This window comes from Pararge aegeria, chromosome 20 (assembly GCF_905163445.1).
Source record: "Pararge aegeria chromosome 20, ilParAegt1.1, whole genome shotgun sequence".
In the NCBI taxonomy this organism is placed as follows: domain Eukaryota; kingdom Metazoa; phylum Arthropoda; class Insecta; order Lepidoptera; family Nymphalidae; genus Pararge; species Pararge aegeria.
This window is the reverse complement of record NC_053199.1, coordinates 9,337,889-9,365,076: the sequence shown is the minus strand read 5'-3', so window position 1 is coordinate 9,365,076 and position 27,188 is coordinate 9,337,889. Positions and strand designations below refer to the sequence as shown.

Here is a 27,188-nt window from a genome sequence, read left to right as displayed (position 1 = left end):
TCTGCCGGTGAAAACGGAAATATTATGCCTATTAGACTGTAACGGAATTGAAGTAATGCTTGATAATCTTTCAAATTACTGACCTCTTTATTCGTCTGCTCGTTGATCTTGACGTGATTTTGCTGTGGTTTGTCTCGCAATGGTAAGTAGCCCTCCCGACTGTCTGCTGGTTCCGTCACGGTACTATCTGTCAACGTCGTAGACTCCTCTCCAGTGCTGGCTGTCCCATCGGTGGGCCGCGTCTCAACAACAGTAGTCAAAGTTTGGGCAGTATCCTTTGTTATATCAGCTGTCGTACCAGATGTATCGATTCCAGCAACAGTCTCTGTGCTGTCGCTATTCGTATTGATTGTCGATTCCGTATCCTGTACGGTTGGAGTCTCTGTGGTCCTCACTGGCCTAATAGTGTAACGTTTCGGCGGTTTAGCGGTAGTGGTTACGATATTTGTAGTAGGTGGCAATGTTTCCGTTTTTGATGTTTGTGTTGTTTTGGCTTCAACAGTCGTATCAGTAGCGAAAATTTTATGTGTCGATTTTTTAGTTTTTGGGGGCGTGGACGCGGTTGGTCGGACTGCGGGGGTTGTTTTGACTTTGTTATGGGATTTTCTGGCTAACGTAGTGGGACGTTCCCTTTCTTGGAGGGTTGTCATCGTTGGGGTGTCGTCTAATGTGGTTTGTAGGGTAGGGGGAGGTTGTCTGTCAGCGGGTGGGTCTAGGTTGGACTGTTTGGGGGTCCTGGATGGTGGAAAGAAGTAGTCCATGATGGACGGGGATTTATTGCGGTTGTTGGGTAGCCAAGACCAAGGGTTGAAGTCGATTAGGCGGGGTCGCGGCGAATCGGCGGAGGCGAGTGCGAGGGCGGCGAGCGCTAAAAGAGCGAACAGTGTGCGAGTCATGGCGCGGCGTGCGCGTGCGGCCGCTGTGACGATCGGAGCGGGACTGCGCACGCGATCCGAGCCACAGGCCCACCACCGCTCACCCACTTGAATCCGTAGGGTCGAGATGCAGATGCAGCCTGCAGGGATATAATGTTCGCGAAGAAAGTTGTAAAGTATGCGGCCGTATAAATTTAAACAGGCTAAGATTCGCTAGAACATGATTTTAACTGCATATTGGGTAAGACTTGCAGATACATATATGCATCATAGTATTCTATACCTTTATAATGCACGTTTCTTTCTGAACCCATCATACCCATCATACCCATCATACCCATCATACATACCCATCACCCACTACGATGAACCCATCATATATTCATGCAATAATGGTATCCTTAAATCCTCGGATGATCTAGGACTCTAACCGATATACACGGTTGCTCGTAGAATGACGATAGACTTATTTTGTGTCTCTCTAAGACAATCTCTCCTATTATTATTTATTAAACAAAAAGTAATTGTACTAAGTTTTTAATACGTACTCTGCATACGTACAAAGCCTCACCACCTTTAGCTTTAAAGGCATATTTAACATAATTTGACGTTTTATTTTGCAGCATTTACCGCTATCCAAATACAAGCGTAGGCAAATTGGTAACGATGAGTCCCAAAACACGTCTGAAGCTTAAAATTGAGTGAAAATTAAAGATCACCGCAAGCCGTGATGATCACTTCTGCACGCTCTATTTGAAATAACCTTTATATTTAAGCAATTCGGATTCCACCACGTGTTGGCATTATCGAGACTTTAATGCTTAGGGATTTATGGCGCCGTGTTTTTTTAACAAAATTTATGTTTAATTCCTAAGAAAGTAAGGTAGGGAAGGTAGGTAGGTAGGAAGAAGCGGTGAAAGCGCAGTGGGTAGGGGCTCGACTTAACTTTCGGGGGCCGAGATCGAATCCCAGCGCGCACCTATAACTTTTCTAAGTTATGTGCGTTTTAAGTAATTAAAATATCACTTGCTTTAACGGTGCACGAAAACATCATGAGTAAACCAGCCACCACACACCACCTGAGAAATTTTTTTGATAACTTTAATGCTTCTATACTCACCTTAACAGATGTGATGATCTCATTTCTGTTTTCTCTTCATCGAAGATTTGAGCATATGCCCAAAATTGTGTTATTGGATACCTACATTAAACCAGTAGGTATGCTTTTAGATTTTGTATGATAGCTTTACTTTCGTTTTCACTCCTTAAAGATTTCCCACAACGTATACAGGACGTTAAGGCCGAAGTCCACCACGCTGGCCCAGTGCGGATTGGTCACCTTTGAGAACATTATGTAGAACTCTCAGGCATGCCAGTCTTATTTTAATTACTTAAAACGCACATAACTTCTAAGTGCAGCAGTACAGCACGCACCTCTAGTGCGTGCTGGGATTTGAACTCTGCCCCCGGAATTTGAAGTCAAGCTTCTAACCAATGCGCTATCACCGCTTCTTTTGCACCGGCAACAGCTTAAAATTAACTGAATATTATAGTCAAATATTCAGGCATCAACAAATGGGGTAGACAGCGAAGTTTTGTACAGTAGAAAATTTGGTCGCGGTTAATTACCGCTCCAGGCCATCACCGCTCTAAATATGTGTTATTATTTACTTTGTTATAAACGGAAATTGAATCCACGACCCGAGCATTCTAACGGGTATCAATAATAAAGTCATAATGGAACAAACCGTAAGTGTACTCAAATGCGTAATGACCAATTTGGTAAAAACTTCATACGTGTATTTATGTTAGTGGTTGTTGATAGTGTGTTATCATCATCATCATCCTGAGCCTACTAATCTCGCACTGTTGAATACAGGCATCTGTCACAGTCATCATATCGACCCATTACCGGCCCACACTACAGAGCACCGGTCTCCCCCCCCCCCAATGAGAAGGGGTTAAAGCCGTAGTCCAACACGCTGACCCAGTGCGGATTGGTGGACTCCACATACCTTTGAGGACATTATGTAGAATTCTGAAACATGCAGGTTTCCTCGCGATGTTTTACTTCGTGTGTTACTAGTGATATTTTTAATTACATAACGCACATAACTTATAAAAGTTAGAGGTTGCTGGGATTCTATCTCGGCCCTCCGTAGGTAAAGTCGAGCTCCTACACTCTTGGCTATCACCGAATCTTTATCTTTCACAAGTGTTTTAAGAGCTTAAACCCACCACGCTGCTCCAATTATTGGCGGACTTTGACGACGTACATAAATTACTTACGTATATTAATTACTTACAAATATGTGTTACTTACATATATCTTTTACTTACATAAATTATTTAATTACGTACATTATGTATTTACGTATATTATTTACTTACATACGTTATTTACTTACGTATATTATTTAATTTATCTCGAAAAACCATCAGCATTTACCACTTATTCTTTGCTACACAACTAAACATACCTTGGAGAGCTTGCGTCTTAAAAAATGCCCAAGAAGTCGATAAAAAGGTAGAAATAGCTCAAGCAAGCAAATTTACAACTTATAACTGATACGTTTTATTTCTCGTAGTCAGTGGCGGATTTATAGATTTGCCGCCCGTAGGCTATTCAATTTTTGCCGCCTCTAAATTTTGATATCTTAGTCCACAATCATATCAATTCTCTATCAATAAAATTCCAACTTTATAATTTGTGCTCCATCATCCTCGTTACATCAACTTTTCTCATATAGTTATTATTATTGAGAACTATGGTACCGTGTTAGATCCTTGATTATTTTTACAGCAAAGAATTATCAAAAAACATTATTTTAAGGAAAAAATAGGAGTCGCAGGCGGCTGCCTGCGACTCGCTTGATGTCGTCCGTCCACCTCGTCGGGGCTGCGTTTACCGGTGCGAGGTTGCCATTCTAGCACCTTGGGACACCAACGTCCATCGGTTCTCCGAGCTATGTGCCATGCCAATTTGGCTTTGCGACTCTTTTTAGCTATGTCGGTAACTCTGGTTCTTCTACGGATCTACTCATTTCTTATCTTATCACGTAGCGATACTTCAAGCATAGCTCTCTCCATCGCCCGTTGAGTGAGCATTCTTACGTGACACATAGATAGACAGAGGCGTGCAAAGGGTTTTTGACCAAGGTATGCATTAAAAAGGCAACAATATAAAACAACGAAAAAAAAAACACAATGGCTTTTACAAAATGTGTTTCGGTGAAGCAATGTTCTATTATGCTCATGAAATACACTGACACCGCTGCTGTTTAGTCATGAATCGTTATCGTATTGTTTGTTTCTATTCTTTCCAAAACCCTTACAGGCTCTGATGGTAGGGTATGCAGTGCCTTTATGCATGTATGCAGTGCTCGCCACTGTAGATAGAGCCAAATGTCAGCACTGCCAACACGCAAGACACTTGAGTCTTCAGGCACTTGTTTATATCGACAACACCCTTGTTAATATCAAATTAATCTGTGAAAACCTGTTATTAGTAGTCAACCTTAATGTTTTTACCTACCAGGATAGTACTTTAAGGAAGAGAAATACAAAGAATTATTTCTACCTTACCCTTTAGGTAATTATGAGCCTTCTATAGTAATTATAAAAGAGGATATATCGTTGTACGTGTATATCGTTCTTATTCAAATTCAAAATTCAAAATCATTTATTTCATGTAGGCCTAATTAATAAAGCACTTTTGAAACGTCAAGTCAGTCTGTTTGTAGTGACTCTACCACCGGTTCTAAAGGCAGATTGCACTGAGAAGAGCCGGCAAGAAACTCAGCAGATTGCTCTTTTCCAACATCATTTTGAAGCTTCATTATCTTTAGAATTTTTCTGTTTTGTGAGAGATGAGAGCGGAGTGGCCTGCTTCCAAGCAGCCTTGTCGTTAAGGAATTCATCAATCATGTAGTAACCACGATTTGTTAAATGTGTTTTAATATTTTTTTTTAACTTAGGTAAAGGTAGATCTAATATTCAAATTCAAATTCAAATTCAAATTCAAATTCGAATTCAAATTCAAGTTCATTTATTTCAAGTAGGCCTACTTTATAAGCACTTTTGAAACGTCAAGTATGTATGTTTGTGTGACTCTACCACCGGTTCGGAAAGCAGATTCTACCGAGAAGAGCCGGCAAGAAACTCAGTAGTTGCTCTTTTCCAACATCAAAATTTACAATCATTTTGCTATCTTGCGGGAGATGAGAGCGAGGCTGGCTGCTTCCATTCTACCTTGTCATTGAGGAATTCATCAAATTTATAGTAACCTCGCTGTACTACATGCGTTTTTACACATTTTTTAAATGTATGCATTGGTAGGTCAATAATTTCCTTAGGAATCATATTGTAAAAGCGTATACTCAACCCCACAAAGGAGTTCTGCACCTTTCGCAGACGATATGCAGATATCACTAATTTATGACCGTTTCTGTTTACTATTATATTTATAATATTAGTTTCTGTATACTATTACCTTTGGTATCATTTTATAAAAGCATATACCCATGCCCACAAAGGATTTCTATACTTTTCTCAGACGATATAAGATAGTAGCAGTAAGCAGATATTTCTAAACTAGGAAAAAGCAAAGACAAATTCTTGTATAGGAAACATTTAAAATTGGGACTAAATATTATAAAGTTTGTAGACGGTCATTAAATCTTCAGGAGTAATAAATTCGGGTATAATCTGGATTGTTCATTCGAAATTATTTGACTCGCACAAACTCAATCGTGATTTTCACTCCGCTCATAGTAAATTCGTGAAGAGAAATTCGATAATTCACAACAATGCAAAGAGGTTTTCGACGTTAAATTTTCGAACATAAAAGTGTAAGGGAAAGACAATCGGATTGAAGTGTGAGGAAATTCTTCGAGCCATTATGTGAATTTTGCTTAGCCTCGTCAATTATCACTAATTTTGGAAAGCTAAATAGGTGTTTTTTTTGTGTCAACCAATGAAACTTTAATGACTTATGTTTCATACTTTCTGTTCCATTACGAAGACTTTTGAAACTTATTACCTACTAAAATGCACTAGGTTTCCTCTGTGTGGTCAAGCAAGCAATTTAGCAAACTTAATAGTAGTTAGAAGTAGACAAGACGAATAGTGTATCAACATTATCATCAATTTTTTTTCTGGGAGGCTTCGGCCGTGGCTAGTTACCGCCCTACCGACAAAGACGTGCCGCTAAGCGATTTAGCGTTCCAGTAAAAAAATAAGCATAACTTGCTGTGCTCCGCGAAAAGCCAGAGAATATGTATTGTCTCATTTATAATGTCTTTAATTTTTACATTACACACCAAACAGATCTTCGGCAATGAAAACTCTACGCACGATTCGCTCTGTCATCGGAGCATCCTCAGGAGATGCTGATCTGTTTTGAAAAATTATAAATTATACCATACAGATTTCTAATTCTTACAGTACTATAGAAAATTAAGCTTCATTTTCATAGTTATATCCGCAAAGTAAATTCTGCGTCTATCCAAACTATCGCTGCTAAATCGACTTAACGGACACTGTCATGAAATGCGTAGGTACAATCTATCCCTTCCTTACATTCCCAAGTGGAAAGCAACTGACAAAAGATTTAAATTTATTGACTATCAACGGCAGTAACATCATTTCGCATAACTTGATATAGAACCGATTGTATGCATAAAGGATTTATGTCTTAATATATTTTCTTATTTGCATGAAAACCAATCGCAGCATATAATATTATAATCTTTCTTGGATTGCGAACCCTGCCTGGTACAACAATTAATTTTGAAATAATCCGAATGCTATGCTTTACACTATGCCTCGTTGGCCTAATAGTTAGCATATACGGCTACGGATCAGGAGATCTTGGGTTTGATTCCCGGATCGGACTGAATGCTGGGTATTTGTTGTGTGTTTATTTCAAGAAATTCTTAGCACCGAAGAGGAGTTAGAAATTAAGCGCTGCCCACCTCTGTATCTCGTAGAGCACGTTAAGCCAAAGGGCTCAGTTACAACCCCTCATCATCATCGCCACGAGGAACCCATTACCGGCCCACTAAGGCACGGATCGCAAATTAGAATGAGCAGGATTTCGTTCGTAATCCACTAAAAAGAACAACTGTGGATTGTTAGACTTCACACGCCTTTAAGAACGCTATGGAGAACTCTCAGTCATGCAAGTTACTTCAAGACGTTTTCCTTCACCCTTAAAGCGAGTGTGGTTTAGTTGCTTAGAAAGCAGATTACTCCGAAAAGTCAGCAGTCGGTACTGAGGATAGAATTCAGTCCCCCCTGCATGCGAAGCTAACATTTCTACCACTAGGCTATCACAGCTTATTATCACTAGCACTTGGTAATAATGACTACTGACAGGAAGATACACAATCCATCATAAGTCGCAACCATTTCTTTAGTGGGAACCATATCGTTTTATATAATGAACGCGGAAACTTGTTATAATGACGTATCTCTGTCTTTTATTTCAAATAAATGTATCACTTACTTTATCTCCCTCATTAAACTACCGTTGCGCTGAAAAAAAAAAAGTAACTTTACCAAAGACATTATGATGCGACAACAATCTAAGTACACTTTAAAGTACGCAACGGCATTTGCGTATGTAAAAGCATATATTGCATATGATTTCTCGGATTCAGTAGATACAAATAGCACCTATATATTCGCTTTTAATGACTCGACTGATTATATCTCCATTAGGGCAGTATCCAGTTTCGCATGTGATACTCCAGGTAACACGGTTCAGAAGTAACAGGACTTAATAATAGCGAAGCTCGGGATAATGGTGCGAAAAGGCAGCAACACTTTTACTTCTCATCTTCGTGTTTCTTTCACTCGACGCAAACAAAGATATTACGTAATTATCGCTCAATAGAGTAATGGTAACCTACGTCGGTGACGCGTGTGATCCAGGAAAAACTTTTACCGAGGCAAATCAACCAGGAAATTCATAACTTTCATCGTGCACTGTGGAAGATGATATTGAAGGAATATTATTAATTAAAAACACTTCTCATGCTCTTAAAGTTCTGGTTTTTGTTAGGCGTATGCATATAAATCTGCTATGAGCTGTTGTGAATTTGTAATAATTAAAAATTGTGGGAACTTCTATAGAACCAGAACAAAATTACATAAAAAAATGACTATGATTAGCAAGTAAAACCCTCCAAGCCCAATGTGTAGAATATTAAAACAGTGACGTATTTAACACAGTATCGAGTTGAACAGCGTGTTTAACTCGATGCTGTCCTGTACGATATAAGGGGTCGGCACAATATGTCTTATTAGACTTGAGGACAGGCTTGTTGTTTTGGGTTTGACATACATTTTACGACCGACCGATAAACCAATTTTATGCACATGTTTACAATTAATTAGGTAGGTACTACAAGAATAACTTAAATGTATGAGATATGTAGATATAAAGCTGACATTTCTTCGTCAATTTCCTAGTATAATTGTATCGTAATGTTTCCTATTGGGAATTCTATGAAATCACAATCAAAACGAAAGTCTTAAAAGAAAATACAAAAAGGTCGTGCTAAAAGCCTTATAAAATATTCAGGATTAAAACAGGAACAGATGAAAATTGATTGTGTGCCTCGTAATCGACTTGAAGAGTGCGTGGGTTTACTCTCGTAGAATGTAACGGCAATGCATCTAACCATTATTTTGAAGCGAAATTCAAAGGTGTTTTAACTTTTGTTTCTCCTGCTTCTCTTCATGTGTGACTCTGGATCATCCAGTGGCGTGCACTAGACTTCTTACCAGGGTATGCATACATCGAAAATATTGCCAAAAATGCCAAAAATGCTCCTACTGGTCGAGATTTAATTTAATTTTAGGATAGGCATTGCTTTTTTGAATGTACGAAGTGCACGACACTGGGGTTATCCAAGAGCTAAAACGGATAGCCTTATTTGAAATGTATCACTTTCTGCAACGGAGAAGCAAACATCGAGAGAAACTGCATACCTGAAATATCTACATAATGGTCTCAAAGGTCTGTGGAGTCCATCAATCCGGCCAGCGTCTCCACGTTGACATTGACTACGGCATAAAACCCTTCTCATTGTGGGAGGAGACCCGTGCCCGGTAATGGGTTTTGTAAAAAGGGTTTTGGTAAAAGCAAAATAGATTCAAGATTTCTTCCTAATTTTTATAATTGGAACGTAAAATCAGTGTGTTAGTAGTGTGACTCTACGGCCAGTTCGGCAGCCATGTTCTGCCAGAAGGAGCCAGTGCGCTAAGTTATATTAAATAAATTAATAGTTTAATTAATTTACAAAATAATCATACGAAACACATTTTCATTAACTAAAATCTTTATTATTTATATAGAAAATTGGAATAATCTTATCTAATTAGCGTAGTTTCATCGGTCCACGATATATCTACAAAGTTGGAACCAAATCAGACCGTTTGAAGAGCGTCAAAATCAAGTCCAAAGGAGTAAGTTACGAACATACAAACATACGGATGAAGCTAATATAAAGCGTGTAAAAAGTCTTTATTTTACCAAACAGCAATAACACTATTGTAACTGATATCTATCAATTAAGACATTAACTTAATTAAAAAAAAACTACTTATGTTTTTTTCTTTTTAGCATAGCAGTTTCAGTTCATTATTTTTCTGTTATCAAAGAATAAAGTTATGCCTTAATTTATAAACTAATAAATTCAAAATATACATATATGTTGAGATTAGCATTATTATTAGCATTAGTTACAGCGCCAATTTTTAAGCCGATAATCCAAATAGATTAAAAATCCGTCCATCTAAATAATAATGAAATCTAGTATAGTTACATTTCATGAATATCATAATGATGTTGGAAAAGACCAACTACGTGAGTGCTTCTTGTCTGCGTTTCTTTTTTTTCTTCTTTTTTTACGTCGCGTATTCTCTTGGATATCAACGTACCCAAAGGTGCGGTTGTTAAGGCGGACTCTTACCGACTAAACCCCACGATGTTCTAACTCGTCACCTGGCGGCTGGGTTGCGAACTAGCGCCAGCTTCGTCCAATGAAACGGACCCTCGGGGGGCATCAGATAAATTGCCTCCACCTATAAAGTAGGTCGGAATATAAATACAATTCGTCACTTTAATACGTATATTCAAATAGCCTTAGCGACATAATTTCCGCAACAAATTCTCAAAGTGAACTTTTATTGCGTTGAAAGTTATAGCATTATAAAAGAAGAACGTCCAAAAGGATCTCGATACGGTATTCATCGTATTAAACCACTTTCAAGGTCGATTATGTCGGTCAAATGCAAGTGAGAGCAGGAAAGAGCCTCTACCGAGTGCATACAAAGCAGAATCCACGTGAAACGTTAACCTAAACATTTGTTATTGTCATTTATGTGTGAATATAATTGTGAAGAAAATAACTTCGTGTCAGATGGAATAATGCAGTCAAAAATCTATATAATCTAAGGTGTAAACGCAGTAGTAGTACATGAGGCTTATCAGCTTCGCTTCAGGTTCATTTTAACAAGGTAGCACTATGCAAGTTCCTTGCATGCCCTGCGAACTGGTGCTCTGTTCATAGCCGACGGTTTTCACTAACCATAAGATTGAGGTATTTTAAACCCAATTAATTTTTGACAATTTAAATTTCTCAAATAACATACTAAACAACATTTTTATACGAAACATATAATTTCGAAAGTATTTCAGCAAGCTCTAGCTGTTCTCGGTTAAGTACTAAACCACAATAACTATATTAAACTCATACTCATAATCGAGTGAACTAAAAAAAAAAAAAAAACTTTCGTGAGATTATACTCAAATCAAAATCCTTGTTTTCTTTCTTCACTTGAACTTATCAACAGTTTTGTATTTTATGTTTTTCCTCGTCACGATTGCGCACTGTTAAAACGTCTAGATAAATATACCTTGCCTACAAAAAGAGGAACCCAATTTATGTGTACTTTAAGTTAGTTATAATAACTAAATTGATTCCCGGGTGGTCGTTCCATTAATGTTTTATTAGATTACTCGGCAAAAACCACAAACTCATCGCATACTACAAAGATAGGCAACTTCGTATTATGATTTTGCGACTTTCACGTTTCTGCAGATATATTCTGCGCTAGGCTCTGCGCAAACGTGTATTTTTTTGTTATTTCTACCGACTCAGGACACCATTACAAATAACCATTGTTGTAGAAGTCCGGTTACGATAACTTTATACAGTCGCCTTTAACTTAATATGAATATATCAGTCTAGGTATTATTGGCATACTTGAATCGAGTACTTCTGTTACTTGTATTTTCTCCACTGATAACTTGTGAAAAGTTTATTCGTGCGCCCTGGCATTAAATCGACCTGTATGCCGTCACAACAATGGCATGGCGCTGTGTAAACTTAATTATTTTCTTATTCAATTATTCATCCCGCAGTCTATTAACGCCCACAGCTGGGCACAGACCTCGCCTCTAATAAGAGAGGCGGATTTCGAGCATAGACGTACAATGCTGCTCAAATGCGGGTTGGTGGGCTATTTATTTACGTAAAACGACTAACTTTTAAACATATCGTCCCCCGTTTCGTCCATTTAGCACCTTCTAGAATACTTCCTCCCGATAACTAAATCACCGATTAAATTGTGCGATGTATATTGAATTTGTAATCACGATATTGTTTTAGATATATAGATTTAAAAAAAAAAGTGTTACAGTCTCTACGCGTTCGCAGCTCTATAATACAACGAACTCTTAATTATTTGATTGGTTAGGGTTTGCATTAGTTTATATTATCTACTTCCTTATTACTTAAAACGAAGAAAAGTAAATTGCAGAAATAAATCAAGTAACGCTTTTCAAAAAGTTTTCCTTTCTAAGCACAACTAAATATTTTAAATCGCGAAAGATACATTTAGGTTGAGAATTATTTAGCTCCGACTTTACTTAGTGTTAAAATGAGACAGATTTATGTCAAACATATTTTGTCTCGTTTCAATTGCATCTTAAGGCCTAAGATATTGATTTATTATGTTACTATCGTGCCTAAAAACAATGAATCTTAGTGACACATTACATCAATGGGGCAAAGTCAAACTTCACTCTTTCGATCTCACTACAGTTCACAGTTCTACAGTTCACTTTTGTAAATATAAAAGTAGTTCAAAAAATAAATAAAAAAATCTTGAATTGTAAAAGTCGGCCAGTTTAAATCCTTGTCCTCCTGGGTACCATTGGCCAAAATGAGAAAAATAATGGCACCGTGGAATTAAAATAAAAGTAAGACACGGCATTTGCTACGAATAATGGAAGATGAACAAGCAAATCGCAAATCAAATTACATTCATCTTTAATATGTGAAGCTTTCTATAAATTTCATTACATTGCTTGCTGGTCGTGCCTACGATCCTTTTCAACTTAACATAATTCTCAATGCATACTGTTATGTTTTGTAGTACATTTATTGGATCAATTGTTGGCTGCAACTATAATGCAAATAAGCTTGATAATGATACTTTCCAATGGCTTTATTTAATCCGGATACATACCTACTCTCTCTTATCCAATTATCGGATAGAATTTTCATCGTATCTACAGTTTACTAAACCTGCTTTAAAAGAACATAATAAAAATATCGAATTTTTGATTCAAGTCTATTGTGTTATAACTTCGACCATTTTTTTATCTTTTTACCGATCATAGTTTTTTTATCTCGTCATGTATAAAGTTGAAAAATATATTCCTTCATAGATGGCCTAACTTTTTTTTTATTTCATAAAGGCTCTTTTGAAAAGTAATTCTGTGTCGGAATGCAGAGTGTACTGTGAACAAGCCGGCAAAAAACCAAGAAACTCTTAGAGGCTACACATATATTTCCTTATTTACATATTATCGACGTATAATGATATGATAACTTACATTGTGTCTATGCAATTCTCTAGTACTCACATAAATAAATGAAGTAATATTTTTGTTTGCCCTTTGTTTTTGACGACTTCCTGTGAATTACTTCTCCATAGAAACAAAGTTGAACAATAGTTGAGGTGTTTACTGAAATTTCAGCATTAATGCACCTGTACTAAAGTTCAATTTCGTGAAGGAGCTTTGTTTCATCAAATTGACGCGAAAATCACGAATTATTGAAATTATGGTGATGATTACCACTCGAATCCAACAATCGTGGCGTCTTAACGGTACCGGTTGTTATGATCGCCCGGCTGAGGTCGTGATTCCTGATGACGTAAAACATAAGCTTAAGAAACCTCATATCTGCGTCTAATGTGATTAATAATAGGGTTTTTAGGTGTTATTCCCCGGGCGTCTAACAAAGCCAACTAGAGGGACATGCCGTGGTGGTTTTTAGTTAAGGTATACCCCCTATAGAGGGGGGAGTACCACACAGCCTCCGTCCTGCCCAAGGGTCGGAGCTAGTAATAAAGCTTTTGCACCACGCCAAAAAAAAATGGGTTTATAGTTTTTAAAGAATCTGCCGGGTTGGCGCTGCTTGAAATAGGTCCAGCCGTAGATGCACGATGGCTGATGATGATGATGATGAAAGAATCCAAATAATAAGCAATTGTTGAGTTTATTTAAGATATAAGTAATAATAGTAAAAGTAAATTAAATTTTATTAAAAATTAACCCTTATTATAGTAATAACGCAACGGGCGACGCGGTTGTTTGCCCGGTTAGATACTGGAGCAGACTGAAAATCAGCGCTGAGCATTGTTGCTAATGCACAGGATAAGGCTGAGTTTGCCATATTGTTAATAAGTATTAATTAATAAACATTTAGTTAAAATCTTCTATTAACAATAGTGTAAGGCAATAAATATTATTTATATAATAAGCGGTGACAGCCCAGCCTCGACTAGACATTCGGGGACCGAGTTCGAATCCCAGCTCGTACCTCTAACTTTTCTATGTTATGTGCGTTATAAGCAATTAAAATAACACTTGCTTCAACGGTGAAGAACAGTCAGTAACAGTCAATTTCGTGCATATATAAGTTCTGCCATCTCTCAAAGAATTACAAGACACCGATATTAAATTAGCGGCTATAAGACAAGACCCACTAGGTCAAAAGCCAGGATGACAGACCTTAATTTTACAAGGTTCAAAGAGGTTTTAAAAGCTATACCTAGGAAGTATCGCTTCCCCGCGATTTAAGTCCCGGCTATCGAGGCACTGTTGAGGCTCTTACCCCCGATCGCTGTAACAACCGGTTGGAATAGACCCACACACACGAAATTAGCTTGACTACGAAGAGTCGGTAATACGCGAGCTATTTTACCTGCTAAAACTACACGACTGGTCATCGTTACAGCGCAGGGATCTGACCAGATATCCCAGCACCTTTATGTTCTTTATCTAAGTCATGTTAGCAGGTTTTAGCCTTTTCAAAGCCTTATAAAGCCTCACCATGAAAGAAGTCTGTCTCGCATGAAATCGCTAGAGCGAGCACACTTAGCCTTGAGCCTACAGTCAGAAAAGTAAGACCAATATTATAATTGTGTCGCTGAGGTTAGGTTTTTGGTTGTACCTTCTTTGGTTGTACCAGAGTATCATAGACATGAAAGCGGTCTGCATTTTTTCGCCTGATTACATTAGACCCGTCACAAAAGTAATTGTTGTTTTTTTTAGATTCGGATTTCCACAGAACTGGAATTGATCCAAGCAAATATCATTACAGCGAAAATTATATTGAAGTATGACTATATTACTTTCGTTTCATTTCTGAGTTGAGTTAAGGTTGTAACACAAATTAACACAATCTTCTCCGCCACTCAGATATTGTTATTATGCTCTGAAAAGGCATTTTTTCGTGCTCCCATAATAATCATTGTCGCAGGGAATTAACGGGAGTCGCGTAGTTTTTCTGCCATTTGTCACGTTATTAGTGATTCGCCACGGTCGATACCGCGAGAGGCAGGGCCGCGTTAACATCACGTAATTGATTACGATTCTTGTAACACTAGTAGTTATCCGCGACTTGGATCACTTAAAATTTCCAGTCCAGCAGTGGAACTTTATAGGCTATGATGATTTAGTATTACCAGAAAAAACCTCAAGTGGTCGAATCAGACATGAAAAGATTAATTTAGAAACCAGAGATAACTGCGGTACGTAGGTCTGAGAACCGATAGTCGTCGGGATTATAAGATGCTAGAGTCCACTCCACTGAATGAGACACTCCACTGAAAAATTGAGCTTTAATCGACCCTCCCACTTTTTAGATAGACGATGCATGGAGTCGATAGAAGCAAGCGGCAGCGACCGTGGAATATGGAAAGACCTATGTCCAGAAAAAACTTTCACCGTTCGAAATAATTACGATGGTTATATTTTTATAATTTTTATTAGTGTTTTTACCTACACTTGGAGGAATTATCAATTTTATAAATTTAAAATGCATATAAAAATTTTCGGAACCGACAGGATTTGAACCTGCGACTCTCGGGCAATCGCGGCCTGAGCGCTTTCACCAATTAAGTTACGGCTCTCCTACCGTCGATGCCGAAATTAGTATATGCCTTTCACATCAGTCTTATAGCGACTGTAGCGTCATCTAGTAGGAAACGTTGCAGTTTCGATCTACTTTTTCAAAGGTCCATATTACAATGAAACACGTTTTGAAACAAGAGATGACACATTGCTTTTTTATATTTTTATAATTTTTATTAGGGTTTTTACCTACACTTGAAGGAATTATCAATTTTATAAATTTAAAATGCAAATATAAAAAATTATATTATTAATTAAAATTTATAAAATTACTATGATTATTTAGGGAAAGGTAGAGGCACATCTCAGACTTCAAATGCCGGATAACCAGCGAGCTACCGATTTCTGCAGAATTTAATGACCGCATTGACCTAATTTGGTCGTTCCTCCTAAGCTACAAAAACCTCTAAGTACCCAATAGCTTTGAAAATGTAATGAACTACCTATCTTTTAATGTATTTCGAAGTTCACTGTGTCACCTATGCGAAGTGAACTTTGAAATAGATAGAGGTGTGCGCTGGGATTCGAACTCTGCCTCCCGAAAGTGAAGTCGAGCTCCTACCTAATGCCTAGTTATACCTAGGCTACCTATACCTAGGTCATGCAACCCTGAAAATCCTTCTTACTTTAATATACACTTTTTAAAATAAGTCGTTGAGTCATATTAATATTCTTATTACATCTAATTCTTCTATTATTACTTCTTTATTCTGCTTACTACTACTACTCTTTATTCTACTTGTAGGATTGAATTTTTATCTTCTTTTATTACCAGTACATTAACACGGTTTTTCCTATAATTTTGTAAATAAATGTAGAAATATTAAAAAAAATCTAGATTGATCGAAACTAAAAAGTAGTTTAGGAAACTCATTAACTGTGTCTATATAAAATCACATATCGATTGGTGGCGTTATCGCTGCAAGAAGGAATGACAAACAAAAAAAATGCATTTGCATTTAGAATGTATGTTTTTGTATTCTTATTGGCACGCAAGAGAAGAAGTAGTCAGTTCGATTGGATTAAATATTTTTCATTAGATAGTTCTTTTTTAATTAATTAAACAAGGTTTTTTAATCTAGAGAAAGATAGAACGGATTTTGAATAAACTTTCTTTAATTAGCTAGTACGAGGTCTTGGCAAACAGGGTTCTATACACTTTATACCACCGGAAATGGTAGAATAGAATGTAGCGACGGTCCCAGCACTAGAGATTTTTTTCATAATATAGAAAGATTTGCAAATATAGTTTTCTGGATTCGTCTGTAAATAGTAGCAATATGAATACACTAATAGGCCATATAACACCAATTCCAATTCATAAATATAATCCGTTCTTGTTCATTCAATCTAGCACAGGATTATGAATCGTTCACATAATTTTATTTTACATAATATTGAGCTAATGATACCAAACATAAGTCACTGCTGCAACAAATATAATTGCCTAAGTGTGAGATGGGTCCTTATAAAAAAAGTGCCATATTAAATTAAATTAAAAACTTTTTTATTAAAATACGCCTGTATAAGGCACTTTGATTCGCTTCTTTTAATCCTGGCGAGACAAATAAATGCAAACGAAGTCACGGGCACAAACCAGTTTATAATGAAACTATTTCTTTTGTCTACTCCACGCATCCATGCGAAAGAAGTTGCGGGTAAAAGCTATTTATTTACATAAATAAAAAACAAAAATAAAAAGTGTAAAAGCTATAAATAAATTCTGTAACAATTTTCCATTGGTCTAGTTTATTTTCTACACGTAACCTCAAGCCTGTGGTCAGTACGTTACTGTTCGCGTTACTTTTCCTATGGGAATGGGATTGCAACTCGAGAAGCCTCGTAGTTTATGGCGTCGAACCTCTGCTCTCCGCTTAAGATTTATTCCAACCTTTCCACCCGTGGGAGCCACACAAAGCGGTCCGGTCGATAGGTAAACAAATTTTATTGTAAACTAGCTGTTAACCGTGGTTTCGTTCGCACAATTTTTTTTTGGAATGTGTAGGTACGCATCAAAATTGCCATCTTGACTTTGGTCGTAACGCAATATTATCAGAGAAGAAGAAGAATAATAGATTTAATAATTACCGTGTACTCAAAGACCTAGAGTACTCGACCCAAGTGATGCCTAATGCAAACCGCGCGATTTAATACGAACTTATTTAAATTTTCCGTTACGTCCTAAAGTATGTAGGTCATATATAGGTCAGAGTTTATCTACATAGCACTATCTAAATAGTAAAATGAATTGCTGCATAAGGAATATTATTACATACCTAATGACGGAGATTGCATTGAATGCAACTTTTAATTTTATTATTATTTTAGACACAAAATCCGTTACTGTGGCAGTTTTTCAAGAGAAAGAGTATATGACTCCGTGGATTATTTTAGATCTAACCCGTTATTGATAAACAATTAAGTCAGCGCACACACATATTGTTCTGAAAGGTGTATGGAGTCCACCAATCTACACTGGGCCAGCGTGATGGATTACGTCCTTCACCCCTTTTAGTAGTAGTAGTAGGAGGAGCCACTAGCCATGTAGTGGGCCTGTGGTTGATGTGATGATGATGATGGTTGAAATTTTAGTGTCCCTTTCGGGTCATCCCCGGCATGCGCCCCTAACTTTTCGGAGCTATGTGCGTTTTGGATTAAGGTTTTTAACTAACATCGAAGGCAATAGATACCGAAGCCGTAGACAAGTCTAAAACACTGGTTGGGCCAGATAATTCAGGAAGTCGACGCAAGCAGTGTTATCTTATGAGAACTATAATGCTCAAAGTTGAGGGCACGATGAAAGAAGAGGGAATAGCCTTACATCTGCGCCGTTAGATCGCCTGTATCTAGCCGTGGGTCAGAAATTAAGTCTGATGGTAATTTTTGTGAATCACAGATTATTACTTTGAAATGGTATTAAATAAATAGTATACTTTCTCAATTTTGAAACATTTATTTATTTTTTGTCAATAATTTAACTTATATAATAGCTATACATGAAACAAGTAAAGGCAAGGCCATACCAATGCGTCTAACCCGCGTTCGTAGTAGCATGCAGATTGTAAGTTTACTTCCGGCCAATCACAAAACTTGCTTAAACCGGAACTCTTTGTGATTGGTCCTATAGTAGCCTGCCACTGCGGACGCTCGCCATACGTCTTGGTTTAGACTTAGCTTAAGGAAGACGTACCGTTTCATCGGTATGATTTTACAAACATAAACATTTTTCATATTTACATACATGTACAATTTAATATGACTCTTATCCTTGTTTAAACTCCATTAAACGTTTGGTCACAATATGAGTAACTTTTCTGACACTGGCTAACTTATGGGAATCTGTTATCTTTATACAAAACGATGGTTGTAGTGTAAATCATAATATTGTCAAAGTGACAATTTATTATTGACTTGGGTTGAAACAGTTGAAGTTAATTTAATTTCATAGCAGTTTTAATGCTAAAATATAATTAGACATTTTGTATCGTCGATTTAAATATGGCGCTTATCACAAGGCAACGTTTGACATTGTAAGTAAAACTTGACAAAACCACTATCAACTTTGGAGTTCTGAATATGGAACGAAAAACAATTAAATCAAATTTAATTTAACCATTTTTTACCATAGTACTGACGTTTGATATACCAACCACGCCGAAGCTTTATAAACTTTTAGATTAGATCTTAGAAAACATACTTTTCAACACAGACTATAAAATAGCCTCTCCATTACCTTAAGGCAAGGCAAACCAAAGCGTTAACATTCAGCTACGGCTATATAACTTTACATCCCGCTTGCAACCAATCAAAGGATTTTTGTTTCATACCAAGCGTATCATATGATTGGTCGTTTGAGTGTTTTACTGCTGACGCTGCGGATGCTGATTGACTTATCTGTAAACTACATGACATTTTCTTTGATTGAAATAAGATGAAACATCACGAGAGTATGTTATTAACACTTCTTTTAAAAATATGGTTTTAATAGGATCTATCAATGTATCTGCCAGCATCATTAACTTTTTATATATTATCCATTGTCTTGGTTTTTAAAAACACAACTTACTTCACTATGGACACTTTTATAGACCATTTTGACAACTGTTTCAGGTTCTGTAACTAAGGCTTAATCATGTTCCAAACCAATTTTCTTAATGAAAGCCGTACTAGTTTTATTTAAAATATAACTTGCAAGAGACTACCTAGGTTTAGTTTTTTTTTTCTTTCAATTTCGTTAACGAATAAAAAAAAAAGTAGCACGAAACTTCTCAACGGAAAAAAACGAGCAATCAATTAAATTAATGCCATAGTGTTATATATTTCAGATGTTAATTAATTATTAATGACTATTACATAATTTCGTTGTAATTAGAGGTAGTGCGGACATACATGTCTGTTTTCTTTTGTATAATATTATAAACCCCATCATGATAATTTATGGGAGGAATGTCAGTATAAAGTCAGTATTTCAAGAGTGGTCTTTCAAAAGCTTGAATTCAACTTCTTCTCATTATCTGCAAAATGTGAACCTGTCAAATTTAGGTAAGTACTCTTCTAATGTATACTGACGTAATGATTTGACAGCTCCTTAATAATTTTAAGGGAGTAACTTCAAAGGTGACAGGCTGTTGTTTAGTTCAAAAATGGCACTGGCAGTTTACAACAAATTATAGGTGTCTTTAGTTTTGAAAAAAATTCAGTTCCTTTTTTTTTCAAATTACCTTCGACCAAAAGATTTCAAGATAACTTTCGACAAATTTATTATCGTATAACAATGATACAACCATAAATAAAAACAAAACAATTATATTAAAGAGCTGATCACATAGAAGTCGGGGCGTGGTCTGCAGATAATTACATTTTGTATGAACATTTGAGATTGTTTCTCACACTGAAAAGGTTTACCTTCGCCCCGACTTCTATGTATCCCATGCTAAGCTGTCCTCATAAATGGAATGGAAGACATAGTGAACAAAAGCTTCGTTTTAAAAATACTTTGAGAAATAAAAAAAAACGCAACAATTACGCAAGTATGGCAAGTAAATAATTAAAATATGAAAAAAATTAAATAATTTAAACTAACGTTTGGATGAATACCTATACTAATATTATTATTTACAAATATAACAGAAACAATGCAATAGCAAGCGCCATGTTGCAAAATATATACATGTTATAATATATCAACGCTTTTTATTAGTATACCTATTAGCTTTGTCAAATGCAGCTAGGAATTGGTATAAAAGTAAAAAAAAAGTCTAATACGGTCTAAAACGAATTAAAAATAGTTATACACAAATTAAAGGTGCATTCAAATGAGCCTCTTACGTGTTGCGTTAGCTTTCTAACCTTACTAATAGCTAAGGAGCTGGTGGCAGATGTTTTAAAGTTATTACTCTTGTGACGAAATATGAAGGTTTGATGTTAAAACTATGCAGCCAAAGTCAAGCATACTAATATTTGTTTTTGTTTTTGGACCATTTAACTCGAAGAATCAGTAGTTTTATGTATGCAAGCCGATCAAATGTTTTTGTTTACCCGATAATGGTTTCGATAAAAACGAGATTTTTAATGCGTTGTATGTAATGTAGAATTTGATTAAAACAGTACATAGGCTATGCCCAGGGCAAAGATCGATGCTAGCTACTTACGCAATACCACCTCGTATTTACTAATTGTTGCCTTGCCACATATTTATTTATACATATAAATATTTTTAAATACACAGCACACAATCTTCTTACTTATAATTTTACTTTGAGAGCGAATTCCGAAGGATGAAGTAGTAAATAAATAATATCTTCATCATCACATCACCTATTACCGGCCCACTACAGGGCGCGGCTCTCCTCCCACATTGAGAAGGGGTTAAGGCCGCAGTCCACCATGCTGGCCCAGTGCGGATTGGTGGACCAATGAATGAATATAAATAATATAATACATTATAAATATGTAAATAAAACACATGTTAATGACCACAAGCTCCCAAACTATTGTAAGCCGATCGCCACAAGTGTGGCTGTTTTGAATGCACCCTATAAGCGTTGACTACACACAATATTAAAAAAAAAAAAACTATCACTCAGTACCTCGAAATCCTACTTAAAAATATTATCCACAGTCTCGCTCGCGATTCGGTAGCACTAATAATAATGAATGATCTATTTCCCTTTTGAGTCCTAATATAATTATTAATTTTTGTACTAAACAGGTAATGAGCAAATCATAAAAGCTGTCTAATCTCCGAAAGCCGCCTGTACACACTGGGTACAATTGAAGCGATCACAATAGGGGGTTAAATATTTGGGGTTTCAGTCTTTGTCGCCTACAAATCTGTAGGTCTCTGGCGGTGGATCCGGCAAGCAGTATCCATGGTAGGTGCGGATGTCCTCGGCTACGTAGGTGACGCCTGGTAACACTCCGGGTTCTGTGTGGTGTTTGGGACAGGTGTGGTCCCTTGGGCACTGGCAGATGGTACTCGCGTTCACCTCGTCTATTTGCTCGTGGCGACGCCTCGCGCTGAACAGCTTGCATGGTTCCTTTCGGGAACACCGTAGCCTCTGTAATTAAAAACCGTGGTTTTAACCTAAGCAAATATTTATGTCTGGTATAAGGCTTTTGCCGTGACTCGTTACCATCCTACCACCAAAACTTGACTAACCCAAGGAATCACGTAAATAAAATGCCCGATGGTTTAGGCGAATCTATAAAAAAAAAAAATTCATTAACTCTTAGGTGATAACTATTGGTAAACGGTGGTTCTACACCTAGGAATCTGCTTTGATTAGGCATTACTTAGTAAGGCATTGCCTTGTTACTCGACAGTGAACGGGCATAACTTAACTACCAGTAAGGGCGAACACATAAATACTGGCAGATTATCTAGATTTGTTTGTCAAAAATATTAAGACATTTCATATCACTATGTCACTAATTTCCAGATAGCACATACAAAACCACCACTTATTCACGCAGATTTATAAACGGTTAGTATAAATTGAAAGATTTCGCCGACCGACTAAATTCCTAATTTGGATAAGGGTTTTTGATAAAAAAAAACAGCGCATACTCTTCTGATGTTAATATATATATATAAAAGAAAGTTACACCATTTATAACTCAAGAACGGCTGGACCAATTTTTAAATTATTTGATTTTTTTGGATTTCTCTTAGACCGGAATAGCATAATGAGTATTAAAATTTAACATTCATAAAAAAAAAAAAGTTCCGCGGTACGAAGTTCGCCGGGACAGCTAGTAAATAATTAATCTAATCCAAAACCAGATGGCATGTTGAATTTAAAGATGGTTTGGTTTAATAATCTAATAATCTACAAGGAAGTATAGGGAAGTGAGGGTAGCACTAGTAAATTCAAATCGCCATCTGAAGTGCATTATTAAATATTACGGTCGATAATAGGAAATTCTATCTACCAAGAAACTTTCAGCGGTACAGCGCCACCAAACAGCGCACAGCGGAACTACGCAAGAAAACGAAACTTACGCTTTGCGGCGAGCATCCAAACTGGTACTGGTTCCCCGGTTGACCGCTAGGTGTCGTATAAGGTAGCTTCCTCAGCAGATAAGTGACCGATTGCTTAGGGCAGTGGCAATTGACGATCTGCTGTGTTGCATTGCTGTCGGGGAATGAGTAGATGATCCACGCCGCATCTTTGAAGTATCGGCATTTGGGTAACCTTTTCACGGGGTCACAGGTTTTGTATAACGTCGTTTTATCCGCCAGCGTGTGGTTGTCATCGTCTGACAGGTCACTGGAATAGATTAGAGTTACGTTTAGTAATTTTCTTGAGTTATTGCCCACGTAATAGTAAGTCTTAACGTTCCACCGCTGCGTTCAAGTCTCCTGTCTCGTAGGGGTGGGATTTAGAGCCACCATGGTGCTCCAATGCGGGTTGGCGGGCTTTTACGATTACTATCCCAAGTTTGTTATTAAAACCGGTGCTGAGACGAGGCGAGGGTTTTAACAACAGAAATTTTCTAACTGCTGGGGTACTACAGGTCCCAATACTTAAAGCAGTCATCATCATCCTCATTGTCAACTCCTTAGCGGCCCACTACAGAAATAGGGTCTTCTCTCAGTATGTCTGTCTCTCCTTAAACCAATATTACTTTAATATTGTCGTCTTTTTGTTTCAGAATTATACTTAATCCTTTTTTTAGAAATGAATGCTCTGTTGGAAAAACTGTCTATGATACTTTTTAAGCGATGGTAGTCCCACTGATAAATAAAAATAAATAAATAATAAATAAATATATTACGACAACGCACACATCGCTATCTAGCCCCAAAGTAAGCGTAGCTTGTGTTATGGGCACTAAGATGACTGTTGAATATTTTTATAAATAATAGACATAAATACTTAGAATATACAATATAAACACCCAGACACTGAAATACATTCATGCTCATCACACAAACATTTTCCAGTTGTGGGAATCGAACCCACGGCCTTGGGCTCAGAAAGCAGGGTCGCTGCAAACTGCGCCAATCGGCCGTATTAAGGTCAAGAATTCATATTCCCTTATTAAAACGACTTCAAAAGACGGCAGATAAAAAAATACCCGACTTAAAAATTCTTGAAAATTTTCGATTAGTAAATCCTAAAGTCTGTTTTAAGAAATAATTTTCATAATTATATATGTAATCAGCCAATTATCGTTCCATTGCTGGATAAAACCCTGGAAACGAGATGAAGAGTGCCACTCTGTTCCAATGGGGATTGGTGGGCTGATATAATAATTTTCATCACCTCAAAATGTGAGCGTCAAACACATTTATTGGTTGGTAATAAAGTACTTTAGTTAAGTTACCCATTATTAAATAGTAGATAAATTTACACATTTTACAGTAGGTATAGTAACTAATCCAAATATAGCAAATTGGTGCGTTGGCGCAAACGTTGTTTTTTATAGTCTCTACAGTTTAAAAGTGCGTATAAATGGAACGTTATTGTAAAGTACAGAAATAATGTGTGCTGGATCTTTCGATGACCTCCATGGCGCAGTGGTGGGTGGTTTGGTCTTAAGTGGAAGGTCACAGGTTCGATCACCGGCAGGGGTAATTTGAGAGTTTATAATTTCAGAATTTTCTCTGCTGTGTTCTAGTGGGAGGCTGATTGGCCTAAGCTAGTTACAAACCCTACCGACAAAGCCATATCACCAAGCCATTTAGCGTTCCGGTACGATGCTTGAAACTGGTACGGCTTATAAGTTTAATATAACTTCCATACACCCAAACGGTTTGCCCGCTACCATCTTATACCGCGCCATCACTTATTAATAGAGCTTTTAATCACAGTACTCGTCCGCAGTGTTTTTGACCAGGGTACGCATAAAACAGGTGCTTGGCATAAAATGGAAAAATTCCAGGAGTTATATAAAATAATTTGGGTATGCAGTGCTTTCGTGCATGTATGAAGTGAACGCCACTGCTCGTCCGGGGTTCTACCGCCATGCTTATTATTTCTGTCGATAAGCAGCATTGTTGCATTGCTGTCTCTCGGTTTGAAAGGCGTTGTTACCGGTGTGATTAAAGGCGCATTAGGCTTGCCACATATGCTTCAAGTTACTGGATACAGAGCGGCACGTTGTAGGACCTTGCAAGCCTTGTGAAGTGTTGCTCCGTTAATAGGCGATGGTTTTCCACTTATCATCAGGTGGGCCATAATTTAGCCATAGCTATATATTAAAAAATTTAAAAGGCAAAATTACTAGGCATTATGGACTGGACGGCCGGTGGGCGCAGTGGGCAGCGACCCTGCTTTCTGAGTCCAAGGCCGATTCCCACAACTGGAAAACGTTTGTGTGATGAACATGAATGTTTTCAGTGTCTGGGTGTTTATATGTATATTATAAGTATTTATGTATTTATATATTATTCATAAAAATATTTATCAGCTATCTTAGTAGGTAACCATAACACAAGCTACGCTTACTTTGGGGCTAGATGGCGATGTGTGCGTTGTCGTTATATATAAATTATATATTTCTAGGTAGGTACTTAAGATGTAAGTTATTTAACTTTACGTAATAATACATCGGTAAATGCAAATTAAACATCTAAAGTGTTATAATATCACGCGGTTACCTGCCCACGTGGCAATAAGGCCTTGCTACGTAAGGATGCTACTCCTACATGTTGTTGTTCAATACACAAACACCTTACAGATAGTAAGTAACCTTCGGGAAAATACTAAAATACATCAGACGATATCTGTTTCGTTAGGTAGGTAATTTACCTACGTACCTATTATGCGAAAAGCTCTTCTTGTTATAGAAATATTCGCAATAATCGCATTTATTATAACTTCAGATCGCTTCGTGCTTATACATAAATTATGAATTACTGCAAACCTCCATATAAACTATAACTACGCCAAGTCTGACACTACCTACGTATTTCACACTACCTAGTTAGGTACTTCATGCACTGAGTACCTGTGCATAAGCGTAGGTACAAAGTTTTCTCTTCGCGTACTAAAATATAGCAACAAGGATATATTTTTTATATTCCAAGTTTTGAAAGAAAATGTTGAAAATGAGGTATGAAACTAAATATTAGGCAAAAAGGAAGATTTTTTAAATCAACAAAAAAACACCTATCTAGCGAGAGTGGTACCAATGTTAAGACATTGCGTGTGTACTCTGTTCTGTAGGTTACCTTATTTTTGAGGCGAAAAAAAGAAGTGACCTTTCAATTTTAATAACATATATATAATATTTATATAGGTAAATACTAAAAAATGTTATGAAGCCTACCTGGAACAAGGCCTATGTCCCAAACACCGGCACTTCCTCTCGATCCAGGGCTGTGTGGAATCGTATAGGTCCACCTTACTGCACACCTGCCGCGCCCTGCAATCCGGCAAGTCCTCTTCAGAAAACTGGAATTAACAATAACATACATTGTAGACACAATTTAAATAAGGCAAACTAATAAGACAAACAAAATTATGTTGGCGATCAGCTTAGAAAAACTCGGGCCCTTGAAGTGGTACTTTGTACCCAAGAACAGGCTCCTGCTATACAAAGCCCCATGGGCGTACCCAGCTTCAGGTCTCTTTAGGGGCATGTGAGATTTATTTAGGTAATATCGTCCGCGGCTGTTTAGTCAAAATTTTTGTAGAGGGCCCTCTATAAATTAAAGGTATTCGGGATTCGAATTGGGCTCCCCGAAAGTTAAGCCAAAGTGCTAACCACTGGGCGGTGCCCACTACTTGGATGATTAAAATTCATCAGTTTTTTGGAACCAGCCTGCTTCTGCGGTATTTCCAAGTTTCGCTGCCAATACGGCCCTCAAAAACCTGCAACGTATTGGCAGTTCTTCTAGTGCTGTTGAGGTTCATGTATGGTGGTAATCGCCTTAAATCATGAGCTATATATATGAATTTTGAATTTTTGAATATACTAGCGCCATCTGTCGGGCTGATTTGTGAATCTAAACCATCCAGGGTGCCACCCAAACGCATACCAAAAAATTAATTCAAATCGGTCCAGTCGTTCAGGAGGAGTTCAGTGACATACACTCGCACACAAGATATATATATATATATAAAGATTTGCAATTCGAGAAACGAAAAGTAAAATAGCCTTCAAACTTTTTCGCCCATAAAAGGTAATATTTAACCAATTACCTTGGCAAATATTTAACAACGTTTTTTATGCAATGTAACTATGTAATGTTTTAAATTAATAAAAACAAAATATTATAATGCTCTTACAGAAATCAATCATTGTATAGGTACCTCGTTGAAGATTACAACATGACATAACGTCTTTCGTTTTGACACTCT

At 37.1% G+C, this 27,188-nt stretch overlaps 3 protein-coding genes across 3 annotated transcripts in view; 1 reads left to right on the top strand and 2 right to left on the bottom strand.

The window, feature by feature from the left end:
- The window catches only part of LOC120632540 (protein esc1), a 75,603-nt gene extending 74,707 nt beyond the window's left edge, over positions 1 to 896 (bottom strand). Inside the window, exon 1 of the mRNA XM_039902373.1 lies at positions 84 to 896. Coding sequence (XP_039758307.1) covers positions 84 to 896 — 813 coding nt within the window. The remainder of the gene's footprint in view (positions 1 to 83) is intronic.
- Positions 1 to 27,188, top strand: part of LOC120632539 (elongation factor-like GTPase 1) — a 160,641-nt gene that overhangs the window by 85,242 nt on the left and 48,211 nt on the right. The gene's annotated exons all lie outside the window — the stretch shown is intronic.
- LOC120632541 (protein giant-lens) overlaps positions 21,274 to 27,188 on the bottom strand; it is a 28,831-nt gene continuing 22,916 nt past the window's right edge. Inside the window, exons 2-4 of the mRNA XM_039902375.1 lie at positions 26,155 to 26,279; positions 22,880 to 23,147; positions 21,274 to 21,935 (exon numbers count right to left, since the gene is read on the bottom strand). Of these exons, the coding sequence (XP_039758309.1) occupies positions 21,687 to 21,935; positions 22,880 to 23,147; positions 26,155 to 26,279 (642 nt within the window). The 3' untranslated portion in view covers positions 21,274 to 21,686. The remainder of the gene's footprint in view (positions 21,936 to 22,879; positions 23,148 to 26,154; positions 26,280 to 27,188) is intronic.